Source organism: Papio anubis, unplaced genomic scaffold, assembly GCF_008728515.1.
Source record: "Papio anubis isolate 15944 unplaced genomic scaffold, Panubis1.0 scaffold690, whole genome shotgun sequence".
Lineage (NCBI taxonomy): Eukaryota > Metazoa > Chordata > Mammalia > Primates > Cercopithecidae > Papio > Papio anubis.
In genome coordinates, this window is record NW_022167121.1 from 2,253 (window position 1) to 18,865 (window position 16,613).

The window sequence follows — 16,613 nt, forward strand, 5'->3', positions numbered from 1 at the left end:
ACTTTCTCTAATAAATCTGCTTTTTTTTTTTTTACTTTTTTTTTTTTTAAATGGAGTTTTGCTCGCGTCACCCAGGCTGGACTGCAATGGTGTGATCTCAGATCACTGCAACCTCCCCTTCCGGGTTCAAGCAATTCTCCTGTCTCAGCCTCCCAAGTAGCTGGGATTACAGGCATGCGCCACCACTCCTGGCTAATTTTTATGTCTTTTGGTAGAGACAGGGTTTCACCATGTTGGCCAGGCTGGTCCTCAACTCCTGACCTTGGGTAATCCACCCAACTTGCCCTCCCAAAGTGCTTGGATTGCAGGTGTGAGCCACCGTGCCTGGTCATAAATCTGCTTTTCTTTACCTACAACTGTCTTGGTAAAATCTTTACCTCTGCACCACTGGGCCAGATACTGGTCTCTCCCCTGTGACATTTATTTACTGCTGGGTGGGATAAAGGGAAGAAGAGAGAGAATGGAGGAGGAGGAAAAGCAGGGTTGGTCCAGAGAGGAGGAGGACGGGGCTGGAAGAATGTGGAGGATGGAAACGGTAGCTCCCAGCCACCAAGGGGCAAAAGCTGGGCCACAATTGCCCCTTTCTGTTTTCTAACCTGACCGAAATTTCACCACCCACATCCTTTTTAGATGTAAAAGATGCAGTCCCATGGAGGAAGGGCAGAGCCAGGAGGCAGTGGAGCTGTGGGCTCAGAGCTCAGGCGTCACCTCGCCTGAGAAAGATGTTCTAGCTGAGAGGGCCTGGGCAGTGCAGGAGGGAAGCAGGGGGTAGCCTGGAGGAGTCCCACCTACCCTCAGGGGAAGGAAGACAGCATGGGGGCACACCTGGGCCTCCTGGGAGCTGTGGGCAAGAGAGAGACAGAGAGAGAGAGCGAGAGAGAGAGAGAGAGAGAGAGAGAGAGAGAGAGAGAGTCCTCCAGGGCAAGGGGAGTGGGAAATGGGTCTCCCAGGTGCCTGCAGGGCTGAGCAACCTGGGTCCACTGATGGGGATACAGGTAAGGGCTGGTGTCCCTCTCCCCAGGGGGAGGAGCAGACAGGAGAGAAACAGGGAGGAGGTGCATGTGAATTCCAGTGCCCAAGAGCCTGGCCCTTTAAAATCCAGGGAGTCATAGGCAGGAACCTCCCCCGACACACCAAAGGCAGAGAGGGGACAAGTAAGGAGTCCCAGCAGGAAGGAAGCCCTGGCCTCCTGTCAATCAGAGCTGTGTCACAGGAGGAGGGGAGGATGGAAATAAATGAACACCACACCTCTTTTTCTATGAGGTTTCACATTTATTTTGATCATAAACATATAAGCATTTCATACATAACCAGGTGTTATATGTTATTTGGCCTGGGTATAAAGCAAAACCTAAACAAACCAACCAACACCAAAAAACCCCAACAATTTCACGTTCTCAGGAAGCTTACTTTAAAGGAATAAGCTTAAACACTGATAAGGCTGATAGGCCAGATGCATCTTCAAGGAAGGCCTCTAAGGAAGGGACAAGGGAGCTGGGTCCGGACTGGCTCACTCTGAGCTTTGAGGCTGAGTGTCCTGCACCGAAGGCCCAGCAAAGGCAAAGACCAGGAGGCAGCAGCACCCTGTGCCTTTCAGAAGTGCAGGGGACAACGTGTGGGACGCCAGATGGAAGTGGGAGAGGATGGAAGTGCGCAGACCAGAAAGGCCACCCCCTCCTAAAACTCCACGGACACAACACTCTGAATGTGCGATCTTCAGGCAATTCTAACTTTGTCCCACCAAACCAGTCCCGGAACAAAACACACAATGCCTTGAGATGGAAAAGACTGAAACTGCTAGAATGACTACATCTGTAATTTATCCTACCACGACTGGACTGCTGTGGAGAAGGGTTTGCTGGAAAGAGGCTACAATGATTACTGAGGTTCTTAAATAAAATAATGGAACGTGACACAAGGACAAATGTGTCACCCATTTTAGGTTTCGTTGTCGTAGTGTTTAAGAATTGATATTTCTGAGATGAGTCAGATGCTTACAGAGAAGCCAAGCGACTCAAATAGGGAATCTGTACCCTAAAATGCAGCCCAGGGACTCAGGGTCACAGACCACCAGGGAGAGGGGCCCATCCACTCCTGAGTCAGCAAACATTTCACACCATTCCCAAGCACCATCCACTCCTCCCTCCTGATGCCATGGCAGATCCCGGGGCAGATAAACACCTGCTCTGCCCTGAGTCCAAAGGAGGCCCAAGATTCACTAATATTCAACGGTAATGGTGCTTGAAAGAGAAGCTCTTCACAGTCTCAGATCTAACTTAATTCTCACTGTCCTCATCTGCGGTGGACACGTAGGAAGATGCAGTTCCATGACGGTCCCAGCAGGACAAACCAGACACATGGCTTCCCAAAGATACCATGCTCTTCAAAATCCTGGGCATATGTCAACATCGATTTATAAATAAATATAAATAAATATTTATTTATAAATAAATACGGCTATATACCTCTAAAATCAAGTAAGACAGGCTGGCCCCCTGAGAAGTTGCCAGTCATCAAACCCTCGTCCAGTCTCAGGGCGTAGGAGGGAGAACTGGAACACAGTCAGTGCCTCCCACGGGCGGAGGATTTCTCCCTCCGTCACTAGTTATATTTCCAGTGATTTTTCACTGCTGATTTGTATCCAGGCAACCTATGTAAATAACCTAAAAAGTGTATTTTCTAAAGTTCATCCATGCTTACATCATTACACAAAAATCGGAAAATAGAAAGATGTACATCATACAGTAATAAGCAATACAAATGTTTCTCTAATTAAGGTGGGGGTAAGCCCCAATAATCCCATCTTAACGCTCAAAACTCTAAGTCGAACCCTCATAAGTCCATACGCTCATGACTTAGCATAGGGCTATGTCTTGATAATCTCATCATTAACTCAAAAATATCCTAAACTGAAAATACAGCTAATAACTAGATAGATAATCCCATTCTAAAGTGAAAAAACTGTAAGATAAACCACTGTGGCTGTGCGGCATCTATAGTTAGATGTCATTAAATGCACATAGCAGTAGAGATGGAGCTTGCAATATAAGAAATTAAAAAAAGGACTTGTCGCATGATGAAGAACTGGAAAGAATGACATCCTAAAACTACTTTTTTTCTTTTTAAATTGAGACGGAGTTTCACTGTGTTGACCAGGCTGGTCTCAAACTCCTAAACTCAAGTGATCCACCAGCCTCAGCCTCCCAAAGTGGTGGGATTACAGGCATGAGCACTTGGACGAAAACGACCCTTAATACACAATCGTATAACTCTATGCTGCCAAGAGTCTTACACAAATTTCCCAGTTTCCTTATCACACGCAGTATTTCATAAAAATTACTTCAAGTGTGTTGACAAAGTTCTAGGATCTTTGGTAAGCTACACCATATTGGATCGCAGAGTTAGTTGAGGCATGGTTCAAGTACTGGACTGTCTCTTCCAGGCTGCCTCCCCTTCTAGAAGAAAAGGTAAACGAGGAAAGCTCTGGTTTCCTGAAGAGATGCTTTCACAGGGACGACGTAGCAAAGCCTGCGTCATCTTCTTCATAAAAGAGCTTCTCGGAGTCCACCATGTGGTCCTGAATTGTTTCCTTTGCATGTCCTTCCTCCAGTGTTGCTGAGGCATCCAGCAAGGTGTTGACTGAGAAGAGAGAAGAGATTTAGAGTCTCGATGCTCCAAGGACAATCAGCACAGGATTGACATGGGACCCCCTGCTTCCAGCAGTGAATGCTCCAAAAGAGCCCTCTCGCTATAGGGACAGCAGTTAGGACACTGTCCCTATTCCCTGTCTCAAGGCACAAAACACTTACTCTCAGTGGGGTCAGCGTCATTCACTGGAACCAGCAGCCTCCTCCTCTGACACCCTTCAGCTTCTGCCTGTTCCTGTAACACACAGTGGGGAATGCTCTGGTCAGAGTCAGGAGTCCTGCAGTCCAGTACTGACCCTGACCACCAGCCAGCAAGAGACCTGCAGCGCTTCCCATCTCGGGTCTCCATGGAGATGGAGACAAACCTCTGGTCCTGCATAGCTCTTGGGCTCTGTGTGCTGGTGACTCATTGAGACATAAGTGGCATGCAGTAAATGCTCACTTTGTAAGTGTTCTGCCCAACTTTGACTACTGTATACGCCTGGGTAATTATCCCCTGATCAAGACACAGAACATTGCCACCACCCCAGAAAGTCCCCTTCTGCCCCATCTCATCAACTCCCACCCACCCTCACAGGAAATGATCACTTCCTTACACAATTCTCACCAGCAGAAGTCTCAGCAGAAGAGTATATATGAGAGCACCCAGGAAAACCTAACAAAATGATTTATTCCAAGACTGTAAATGACCTTTGATCATTAATACTGTACCATATCCATAGTGTAATTAAATAGTAGCAGTCTCCATAGACTGGAGACATTGTTAAAATTAAGCACCCAATTCGTCTTTTCAGAACCTTTTAGAATAGTAGGTTCGTTCTTGGAATTATGAGAATTTCTATATGAAACAAGTGGCCATTCCTCAGGTGACACTGGAGTCTTCTCCAGAAATCAAATCAGGACCCAAACACCTGCCTTCCCTAAGCACAGCTGAACATGGTTCTGAAAGGTCTGGCCTAGGCAACAAGATGGAAAATTAAAATGAGGCGAGACTCTTGGAAGAGGGCAGACACAATAATCACTATTTTCAATGTCATTTAAAATCCCTAAGGAGAAATGAAACTACAATACTGAAATAGAAATGTATGTTTGGAGAAGGATTAAAACATAGCAGATGCAGCAATTAGCAAACAGAATTGCACTGGGAAGCTATCAACTCATGCTGGATCTGAAACACTAAACAGCCATAAGCAACAGGAATAATTGATTTGAAGAGGAACACAAATCACAACTCAGTTAATAAAATACTTCACACCAAATGTTATCTCCTTTGATAAGGAAATACTGAATATCTATTTCTGAATAAATATGCTGAATATTATTATACAGAATAAATATTATACTGAATCTAGAAATACTGACTATTTTATAAATATTTATAAAATACTAGATATATGAAATAGTCGAAATTATTTCTAGATTAGCTCCCTGACCACAAAGAATTGACAAAAATGCCACTGAGTTTTTTCAGGAGGGAAAGATGGAGGAAATCTTTTAACTGCAAATTTTATCTGGGTAAAATGATACATTTTGAAAAAGTATGGAAGAGGTGTTTGCTCTTTTGGATATTAAAAAACATTAGGAAGTTCCCATTGGAACATGCGTCACCATGGTAAGAGCCATCTATGACAAACCCACAGCCAGCATCATACTGAACGGGCAAAAGCTGGAAGCATTCCCCTTGAGAACTGGAGCGAGACAAGGATGCTCACGCTCACCACTCCCATTCAACATAGTACTGGAAGTCCCTAGCAGAACACTCAGGCAAAGAGAAAAGAAGGAGAGAAAAGCGTCCAGATATGAAATGAAGAAGTCAAAACTCTTCATGGACGATATGATTCTACACCTTGAAAACCCTGAAGACTCCACTAAAAGGCTCCTGGAACTAATAAACAGCTTCAACAAAATTTCAGGATACAAAATCAATGTATAAAAATCAGTAGCACAGGGCACCGTGGCTCACACCTGTAATCCCAGCACTTTGGGAGGCGAGGCAGGTGGATCACGATGTCAGGAGTTCAAGACCAGCATGACCAACATGGTGAAACCCTGTCTTTACTAAAGAATACAAAAATTAGCCGGGTGTAGCCAGGTGCAGCGGCTCACACCTGTAATCCAGCACTTTGGGAGGCCAAGGCGGGCGGATCACAAGGTCAGGAGATCGAGACCATCCGGGCTAACACAGTGAAACCCCATCTCTACTAAAAATACAAAAAATTAGCTGGGCATGGCAGGGTCCACCTGTAGTCCCAGCTGCTCAGGAGGCTGAGGCAGGAGAATGGTGTGAACCTGGGAGGCGGAGCTTGCAGTGAGCTGAGATCCTGCCACTACACTCCAGCCTGGGCGACAGAGCGAGACTCTGTTTCAAAAAAAAAAATTAGCCGAGCGTGGTGGCACCTGCCTATAATCCCAGCCTCTCAGGAGGCTGAGGCCGGAGAATCGCTTGAACCCGGGAGGCAGAGGTTGCAGGGAGCCAAGATCGCACCACTGCACTCCAGCTTGGCAACAGAGCGAGACGCTATCTCAAAAAGAAAGAAAAATCAGTAGCATGTCTATATACCAATAATGTTCAGGCTGAGGACCAAATCAAGAACACAATCCCATTTACAACAGACACACACACACACACACAATACCTAGAAATACCTCTACCCAAGGATATGAAAGATGTCTAGGAGAATTGCAAAATTCTGCTAAAAGAAATCATAGATAACGTGAACAAATGGAAAAACATTCCATGCTCATGGATTGGAAGAATTAAAATGGCTAAAATAGGCATACTGCCCAAATCAATCTACAGATTTAATACTATTCCTATCAAACTACCAATGTCATTTTCCACAGAAATGGAAAAAATTATTCTTACCTTCATATGGAATCATAAAAGAGCCTGAATAGTCAAAACAATCCAAAGATAAATGAACAAATCTAGAGGCATCATGTTACCCAATTTCAAGCTACACTCTAAGGCTACCATAACCCAAACAACATGATATTGGTACAAAAATAGACACATCGCCAATGGAACAGAATAGAGAACTTAAAGCTGCACAACCACAGCCATCTAATGTTTGACGAAGTGGACAAAAATAAGCAACGAGGAAAGGACTCCTGATACAGTTTGGCTGTATTCCGTCACAAATCTCATCTTGAATTGTAGCTCCTATAATCCCCACATATCATGGCAGGGAACTGGTGGGAAGTAACTGAATCATATGGACGAGTTGTTCCGGTTCTGCTCTTGTGATAGTGAATAAGACTGACAAGAGCTGATGGATTTATAAAGAGCAGTCCCCTGCACACGCTCTCCTGCCTGTCTCCATGTAAGATGTGCCTTTGCTCATCCTTCACCTTAGGCCCTGATTGTGAGGCCTCCCCAGCCATGTGGAACTGTAAGTCCATTAAACCTCTTTTTCTTTATAAATTACCCAGTCTCAGGTATTTCTTCACAGCAGTATGAAAATGGACAAATACAACTCCCTAGTCAACAGAAGATGCTTCGGATATTTGGCTAGCCATATGCAGAAGAATGAAAACTAGACTCCTACTTTTCACCATATACACAAATTAACTCAAGGTGCATTAAAGGTTTAAAGGTAAAGCTTACCTTCAAAGTTCGTGGTTTAAAGGTTAACTATAAGAATCCTAGAATATAACCTAGAAAACACCCTTCTGGACATCAGCCATGGCAAAGAATTTATGATTAAGTCTTCAAAAGCAATGCAATAAAAACAAAAATTGTCAAGTGGCATCTAATTGAACCAAAGACCTTCTGCACAGCAGAAGAAACTATCAACAGGCCAGGCGTGGGGGCTCACACCTGTAATCCCAGCACTGAGAGGACGAGGCAGGCAGATCACCTGAGGTTAGGAGTTCAAGACCAGCCTGACCAACAAGACAAAACCTCTACCAGAAATACAAAAATTAGCTGGGCATGGTGGTGTGTGTACCTGCAATCCCAGCTAACTGGGAGCTGAGGCAGGAGAATCACTTGAACCTGGGAGGTGGAGGTTGCAGTGAGCTGAGATCATGCCACTGAACTCCAGCCGAGGTGACAGAGCGAGAGTTCATCTCAAAAAAAAAAAAAAAAAAAAAAGTATCGACAGAGTAACAGACAACCTACAGAATGGGAGCAAGTATCTGCAAACTATGCATCTGACAAAGGTCTAATATTCAGGAGTTATATACAACTTAAATGAACACACAGAAAACAACCCCATTAAAAATAGGCAAAAGACATAAACAGGCATGTCTCAAAAGGAGACATATAAGTGGCCAAAAACATATGAAAAAATGCTCATCATCATGAACCATGAGAAATGCAAATCAAAAGTACAATGAGATACCATCTCATACAGTCAGAATGGCGATTATTAAAAAGCCAGTAACAGGCTGGGCGCGGTGGCTCACACCCGTAATCCCAGCACTTTGTGACACCGAGGCGGGCAGATCACGAAGTTAGGAGATCGAGACCATCCTGGCTAACACAGTGAAACCTCGTCTCTACAAAAAGTACAAAAAATTATCTGGGCATGGTGGCGGGTGCCTGTAGTCCCAGCTACTTGGGAAGCTGAGGCAGGAGAATGGCATGAACCCGGGAGACAGAGCTTGCAGTGAGCCGAGATAGCGCTACTGCACTCCACCCTGGGTGACAGAGCGAGACTCCGTCTCAATAAAAAAAAAAAAGAAAGAAAGAAAGAAAGAAAAATAAAGCCAGCAACAATAAATGCTGGCGAGACTATGAAGAAAAAGGATCATTTATATACTTTTGGTGGGAATGTAAATTAGTTCAGCCACTATGGAAGGGAGCTTGGAGATTTCTCAAATAATTTTAAAACAACTACTATTTAACACAGCAAACCCACTACTGGGTACATATAGAAAACAAATCTGCCAGGCGCGGTGGCTCACACCTGTAATCCCAGCACTTTGCCAGGCCGAGGCGGGTGGATCACGAGGTCAGGAGTTCAAGACAAGCCTGGCCAAGATGGTGAAACCCCGTCTGTACTAAAAATACAAAAAAATAGCTGGGCACAGGGGCACGTGCCTGTGATCCCAGCTACTCTGGAGGCTTAGGCACAGAATTGCTTAAACCTGGAGGGACGGAGGTTGCAGTGAGCCGAGATCGTACCACTGCACTCCAGCCTGGGTGACAGAGCGAGACTCCATCTCAAAAAAAAAAAAAAAAAAAGGAAAACAAATCATTCTACCAAAAAACACCACTATCCATAATAGCAGTGACATGGAATCAACCTAGCTTCCCATCAACAGTGGATTGGATGAAGAAAATGTGGTATACATACACCATGGGATACTACACAGCCATAAAAAAGAATGAAATCATATTGTTTACAGCCACATGGATGAAGCTGGAAGCCATCATCCTAAGTGATTTAACGTAGGAACGCAAAACCAAATACCGCATGTTCTCACTTATAAGTGGGAGCTAAACATCAGGTACTTACGAACATAAAGTCGGCAACAATAGACACTGGCGACTACCAGGGCAGGGAGGGAGGGAGAGGAGGAAGGGCTGAAAAACTAACTGTTGGATACTATGCCCACAACCTGGATAAAATCATTCATACTGAATTTCAGCATCAAAACAATATAACCAGGTATTTCGTTACTTAAGTACCCCTGAATCTAAATAAATTTGAAAAGGGAAAAAGAAAAAAATGAAAACAAGTTTCCCTCGCAGTGTATTATGTAACATAATCCCTATGTAAATAAAACAAAATGTACATATGCTTGTATGAATATACGTGGCATATGCATAAAAGGCCTCACAAAAGAACCTAAGATATTCTCTATTGCATTTACCTGGAATTAAGAAGGGCTGGGGCTGGAGGAAGTGTTGGGGGACTACCACTATGACTGAGAACCTTCCTGTAGTGTGGCAGACGTGTGGCTCTGCATTTACCACTTTCAAAAAATATGCAACGTGGTCAGGTGCAGTGGCTTATGCCTGTAATCCCACCATTTTGGGAGGCCAAGGTGAGAGGATGACTTGAGGCCAGGAGTTTGAGACCAGCCTGGGCAACATAGCAAGATCAGATCTCTACAAATTACAAAATAAAGGTGCAATGCGGTTCAGCAGCATGGAGTAATTGCTGACATTTTTTGTTTGTTTTCTTCCCTTTTTATACTTCATTAAAAAAAAAAACATGGGGTGTAGCTATAGGAAAGGAAGAAAACGGGTGGAAAGTGATCCTTGTCCAGAAAAGCATTTGACAAATGATCAAAGAGGAGCCAAAAGCAGAGAACAAGAGGAGAATCACTTCTTAAACAGGCGAGGAGGAAGGAGACAGTGACTCAGAACAGTTCAGAGAGTTCCTCACTTCACACAGCATCACAAAAGAAATGGCACCTACATTCCACTGGTGAATGCTACAAACCAAATCGTTCTTTAAAAGTCCATAAGAAATTAGATAGGATCATCTTATCTTGAAGGAAAGAACTTTTGAAGCTTAAAAAAAAAAAAAATGTGTGTCCAGATTTCACACCTACTCGATGTCATATCAAAACTGGTGAATCCAAGTGAATAGATACGTGTGTTTGCGTAATACAAAAGCACTTCTACGCACTGACTCAGAAATCCTACTTCCTCCCAGAAGCCTCCTTACATACTTGATCAGATATCCGGACAAAGATTTACTGTGAAGTATGTGCAGTGTAGTGAGAATTTTGAAGTACATCCAAAACTTCTGCTGTTTCAAGCAGGGGCTCCCTGAGTTTTGTTAAGAGCACACGATGGAGACTGTGCAGCCTTAGCCAGTCATCAAAGAACCCTGTGACACCCACTGTATGCCTGTGGAGATCCAGGCTCTGGGGACAGGGAATAAGAAGCAGATGTCCTGCAGACTGGCACAGTCACCACCTCAGTGCAGCTGCTCCGTCCCCTGCAGTCCCTTCTCCCAAAGGCTTCATGTCCCCTTGGGCCAGGAGAGCGGAGGCACTGCCATCTCCCACTGTCCTCAAAGTCCTGTGCAGGCAGCAGGCCAGGCATGGCACAGTCCCTGCTCAACTCACCAGCAGACGCTGTGGCTCCTCTGGCGACTGTACAGTCACACCTGTTGGCTCTCCTGGCTCCTGACCTTCGATTTCCTGCTCAGAGACCTGGGTGGGATGCAAGAATCTGGTACTCAGGGTCTCTTTGTGGGCATTGTCCTCTGTCCCGTGAAGGGACATGAACTCGTGAAGGACGTGAACACCAGAAAAAGACCTTGGGAAGGCAAACAGCCCACTCAAGTCCACACCCAGGGCTCAGCTTCAAGGTCCCCAGTTGGCAGCTGGACCTGCCATCCCCAATCCCTTCCAATGAGGTCACCCCAGGCAGCTGAGGCTCAGCACATCCAGGACCCACTGCGGAGGTGGGTCAGGTGGGCACCCCATCCCCACGGGGCCAGCTGTGGAGTGATGGTGTCACCCAGGCTGCAGGAAGGACGGGGCTGCAGCACGGCCCGCCAGTCTGTGTGCTGCTCAAAATGGCCATGTGTCCCCCACAGTCAGCCCAGATACCCCAGGCCACGTCAGAGAGTCAGGGCAGCTATGAGGACAAGGAATTGTGTGTCCACCCGGGCTCGCCAGTGGACGGGAAGCAGTTCCTGAACCCATGAAGCCCCCACTTTCTGGAGAAACCAACTTACTCTGTGCACACGTTCGGGGTCCCCTCCACCACCTGGAAGAGAAAGAGTCTCCTTAGCAGGCAGGGAGGGGCCCACACAGCACCTCCCTCCCAGAGGACAGCAGGGCACAGGGGTAGGTTTGGGGCAGGGACACTGGACAAGGAGCCCTGGGGCTGGGAACAGGAATAGGGCCTTGCAATTCGGGGACACCCTGAGGAAGGGGGATGAGAAGGGGAACTAGAGTAAAAACCAACACGTGGAAAATCTCTATGTTCTGCTCTGACCAAGGCTGAATAAATCCCACAACCACTTCTCATCCTGACCCTTGTCACCCAGTTGAGGAGCCGACTGCCCCCTGCCTGGCTGGGCCTGAAGGTGGGAGGAACTGGGCCTGCCCTCCTACACTTGGCTGGGAGATGAGGGGACCCCCAGCCCTGAGAGAAGCGATGAGACCAGGGTCCTGGGGGATACACGGGATGTGGGGATGGGGCGATCACAAGGAGGAAGATTGAGCCAGGCTGGAGACACTTGGACCAGGGGCAGGGATGGGGATTACTGTCTGTGGGAACGGAGTGGGAGGGGGCAGGGCAGACAGTGTCCAGCGCCCCCACCCTCAGCCAGCACCTACCTGAGCAGATGCCTTTCAGTGAAGAAATGAGTTTCTCCCAAAGTAAAATGTAAACAAACGCAGCCGCAAACAGAATGAAGACTGTAACGACGCCGGCTATGAGACCGTAAAGGTCAGGAGTCCCCAGGCTGGTGGTCACTGTCTCCTCCGCCGCTGCGGTTTTCTCAGTGGAACTGGCAGCTGATGCACTGCAGGGCGTACAATCACTGACCTTGATCCTCCCTCTGGGACACCTGGGTACACACAGGGACGGAGACGGGGACTCCTGATGGAAAGCTGGCCAGGTGAGATGAAAGAGGAGCCACCCTCCCTGCCCAATGTCCTTGAGAAGATGTCACAGAAGGACAGGCTCCTCGTGTCTGCAGAGGGTCCCCCTATGCTCCCTTCTTGAGGCTGGGGAAGGGTCTGAGCATGCGCACTTCAGCCCCTCGGCCTCCCTGCTCTGGGGTCAGAGCTGCAGCTCCAGGAGCCTTCTGTGCTGGGCACACACGGAGCTTCCCTGGGCTGCAGGGGAGGCTGCGTTAGGAGGAGCCACACTCCAGGGGAAGATCACAAGCCCCTGTGGCCACAAGCTGAGCCCCTTCCTCCAGTTAACCCACAGTACGAGTGAGCCCTCGCCCCACCCTGTCTGCTGCTGGGTCCTCCCAATCACAGCAAACAGTGGAGGGCCAGAGAAGAGCAAGTTACTCTTTGCCCCTAAAACCCAAATAGGAAAAAGAAAGACTTATTGAGAAGTCAGAGGCCAGGAGTGAGGCCGGCGGGGTGGGCTCAGGTCCTCATGGGAACTTAAGGGAGCTCCACCCACAGCCTTAGTATGATTTTTGTGAGCTACAGGCACTTTTTCCTTCATGGGTCCCCGCCTGCATAAAAAATATGAAACATTACATTTCTTAAACCAATTTGGAATAAGGACAAATACAAGCCAGGCTGGATCAAGTGTTTCTTCTGATTTCAAAAGGAAATCACATTTCCTAGGTCCCCTGAAAAGTTTCAAGGGACCTAGAAGGTCACCTCCTGTGCCCAGTGAACAATTCAGCCTGGCCAAAGGGACTCGTGTTAGGGAGGGTATGGGAAGGGACTGCCGCAGGGGGTAGGAGTGGGGACAGGCAGGTGGACCAGGAGGGGCCACCGCAGGCTCAGGAAATCCCATAGGCTCAGGGATGCCTCATGGGGTCAGGGGTGAGACAGAGGTACCCGGTGACTCAGGTCTTTTCAGGTTCTTGAAAGCTGTCGGGAGCCCCTGGCTGCTGTCTCACCCTGTGCTGCACTTCCGGCACATCTCAGGGGAGTTTTCATTCTGGAAGCTTCCTTTTTCACATTGACACACAGTGTCTCTGGTCGTGGTGCAGGAGCTTTTATTTGTTTGACCTGACAACAGAGCATAAGGTTTTGGGAATGTGTTTCCCTGACATGTCAGTCCACCCTTCCTCACCACCCCATCCCCTCCCACTCAGCTCAACTCAGTTCACCAAGGAGTTCTGAGGGCCGGTTTCTGCACCAGCATACTCAGGACTCATACAGGACACCCACCCTGTACATAAGGACCAATACAAAAGGACCGTGATTATTTATTACATCAGATCAGGAGAAAAGCATTGTTTAGATGGCAAGGTCAGTAGCAAGGGAGGCGCAAGGGCATCACCTGAGAGACTCTGCAAGGAGAGGAGCCCTTGGGGGACTTCCCAAAAGCCCCGGCCTTGACTGGGAGGAGGAAGGGGCCTGAGAACCTGAAGGCTGAGTGAACCCGAGCACCTGCCAGGAGCACAGAGCCCGGGAGGAAACAGCCTGCTCCCGGAGCAGACCCGTGCCACCACTGGAACCCAGCCCTGTCCACTGGGCCAGGCCTCCTCTGTGCTGTAATGACGCCCCCACCCCCTTGCAGGCAATAGTTCAGAGGAGTTCCCAGCCAGTTGCCAGGCATTATAGAAAAGATTTTGGTTGGGCACAGTGGCTCACGCCTGTAATCACAGCACTCTGGGAGGCTGAGGTGGGTGGATCACCTGAGGTCAGGAGTTCGAGACCAGCCTGGTCAACATGGAGAAACCCTGTCTCCACTAAAAATACAAAAAACTGGCCTGGCATGGTGGCTTACATCTGTAATCCCAGCACTTTGGGAGGCTGAGGCGGGCGGATCACGAGGTCAGGAGATCAAGACCATCCTGGCTAACACAGTGAAACCTCGTCTCTACTAAAAATACAAAAAAAAATTAGCCGGATGTGGTGGCGGACGCCTGTAGTCCCAGCTACTCAGGAGCTTGAGGCAGGAAAATGGCGTGAACTCAGGAGGCGGAGCTTGCAGTGAGCCCTGATGGCGCCACTGCACTCCAGCCTGGGCAACAGAGCGAGACACAGTCTCAAAACAAACAAACAAACAAAATCAGCCAGGCGTGGTGGCGCATGCCTGTAATCCCAGCTACTCAGGAAGCTGAGGTAGGAGAATCGCTTGAACCTGGGAGGCGGAGGTTGCAGTGAGCCAAGATCATGCCATTGTCCTCAAGCCTCGGCAACAAGAGCGAAACTCTGTCTAAAAAAAAAAAAAGATTTCTTTTTTTTTTTTTTTCCCAATCAACCAGTCATAATCATGGAACGGGGCATGATGAAGACCAAGTTGGGCTAGAATTTGGTTCCCCGACTCACATCAGCTACAGCTCCCACCCACCTCATCACTATGCACTCCACCTCTGGGCAAGGGGTTCACACATTCTGTACCTGATTTACAAACTGTACATAGAAGGCAAGAAGGCAAATTGTTGGAAACAATGGTGTAATCCACACCCTCTGTGCACGGGTTACAGGCTCCAGTATGTTCTGATCTATGAAATCCTGGGAAAGGAGAGAAAAGCCAATGAATGAGTCACCACAGAATTCCCAGAGGCTGGCAGTGGCTGGAAAACTTCTCTTTTGACCCTCAGTGGAATCCAGACGGAGAAATCCACTCTTCCAGGTTTGGTCTTGTCATCAGTTCTGCATCTATTACATACCTTGGACTGGCACTGCTGACAGAAATATAATACAAACCACACGCAAAATTCAAATTCTATGACAGCCGTATTAAAATAGTAAAAAGAAAGGTCAAGTTAATTTAAACAATCTACTTTTGAACCTAAAATATCCAAAACACTACATTTCAATATGTAATCAATATAAATATTTGAAATATTTTATCTTTTTTTGGCAAGGCGCGGTGGCTCACGCCTGTAATCCCAGCATGTTGGGAGGCCGAGGCGGGCAGATCACGAGGTCAGAAGATCGAGACCATCCTGGCTAACACGGTGAAACTCCGTCTCTACTAAAAATACAAAAAATTGGCCAGGTGGCGCCTGTAGTCTCAGCTATTCGGTAGGCTGAGGCAGGAGAATGGCGTGAACCCGGCAGGCAGAGCTTGCAGTGAGCCGAGATTGTGCCCCTGCACTCCAGCCTGGGCGACACAGAGAGACTCCATCTCTTGGAGAAAAAAAAAAAAAAGGAATATTTTTTTTATTTATTTATTTTTGGAGACAGAGTTTCACTCTTGTTGCCCAGGTTGGAGTGCAGGGGCACGATCTCGGCTGACTGCAACCTCCACCTCCCAGGTTCAAGCGATTTTCCTGCCTCAGCCTCCCGAGTAGATGGGATTACAGGCACCTACCACCACACCCGGCTAATTTGTTGTATTCTTAGTAGACATGGTGTTTCACCATATTGGCCAGGCTAGTCTCAAACTCCTGACCTCAGGTGATCCACCCTCCTCGGCCTCCCAAAGTGCTGAGATTACAGGCATGAGCCACCACGTCATGCCCAGTCTACTTTTTTTTAAAAAAACAATAAAATAAAATAACAAAATAAAATCCAACCTCGTCTACATGTGATCTGCCCATGCTGGTCCACCTGACCTGTTTGCTGTCCACTCACTATGGTGGCCCTGTCTTTGCTCAGTATCCCCCAGCCCCTGCACCCTGCAGCTCTCATTCCCAGGGAGGCTGCTCAGGAGCACTATTTCTGGCTCTCTGCACAACTATCCCTGTCCAACTTTGGATACTGGCCAAAATCACCATCCTCGAGAGGCCCCACCAACCTCGTCTCCGTCTCACTCATCACTTAATTATTCTTCATGGTTCCTATCAGGAATTTCTGACTGTTATTTTGATCTGTGTATCTTAATACTATCCCAGAGAAAAGGTTCCATGAGGGCAGGGCCTCTTATAATTATCCCCATTAGCATGGTGCCTGACTGACAGAAATCATCCAACGTATCCCTATGGAATAAAGAACCATGAAGTGTAGGAAACAGAAGTCTAGAAGCACAGAGAGATAAGGGCAGGATAAGCTAAGATATCAGTCTTAGCTTGCGCCTTCGGGCTAGCACTACAGACCCAGAATCCTGACCCAACTCCACAGATTCAGCTTCCAGGTCTGCCCTAGTCCTGGTCAGTCCCCATGAACTCAGGCTCCAGGTCCTTGCCTGTGGACCCAAGGATGAGGCCCATCGCAGCACCTGGCTGATATCTGCAGACCCAAGTACAAGGCCTACTCCAGTGCCAGTTCAGCCCCCATGGAGCCAGGCCTCAGGTCACCTCTCTGGATACAGGCTCTGACCACCCTTGAAACACGCCACATGGCCTGTCGAGAATCTGTGAACAGGCCGACTGGTGAAGGGAGTTCCCTGACAAAGTCAGTCTGTAGATACTGCAGTTAATCCCAGATTCATCAAAGTGCACATTCGAACACATT

The 16,613-nt window shown here is 47.5% G+C and overlaps 1 protein-coding gene across 3 annotated transcripts in view; it reads right to left on the minus strand.

Annotated features, from left to right (window-relative positions):
- Nucleotides 1-1,251: 1,251 nt before the first annotated feature.
- The window catches only part of LOC101004811 (tumor necrosis factor receptor superfamily member 10D-like), a 28,004-nt gene continuing 12,642 nt past the window's right edge, over nt 1,252-16,613 (minus strand). Inside the window, exons 3-9 of one of the 3 annotated variants that reach the window (XM_031662503.1) lie at nt 14,613-14,726; nt 13,160-13,271; nt 11,904-12,136; nt 11,297-11,328; nt 10,680-10,766; nt 3,810-3,882; nt 1,252-3,639 (exon numbers count right to left, since the gene is read on the minus strand). In XM_031662503.1, coding sequence (XP_031518363.1) covers nt 3,506-3,639; nt 3,810-3,882; nt 10,680-10,766; nt 11,297-11,328; nt 11,904-12,136; nt 13,160-13,271; nt 14,613-14,726 — 785 coding nt within the window. In that variant the 3' untranslated portion in view covers nt 1,252-3,505. Of the gene's footprint in view, nt 3,640-3,809; nt 3,883-10,679; nt 10,873-11,296; nt 11,329-11,903; nt 12,137-13,159; nt 13,272-14,612; nt 14,727-16,613 lie in introns of all 3 variants that reach the window. The other 2 variants (XR_004181769.1, XM_031662504.1) reach the window with 2 other exon arrangements.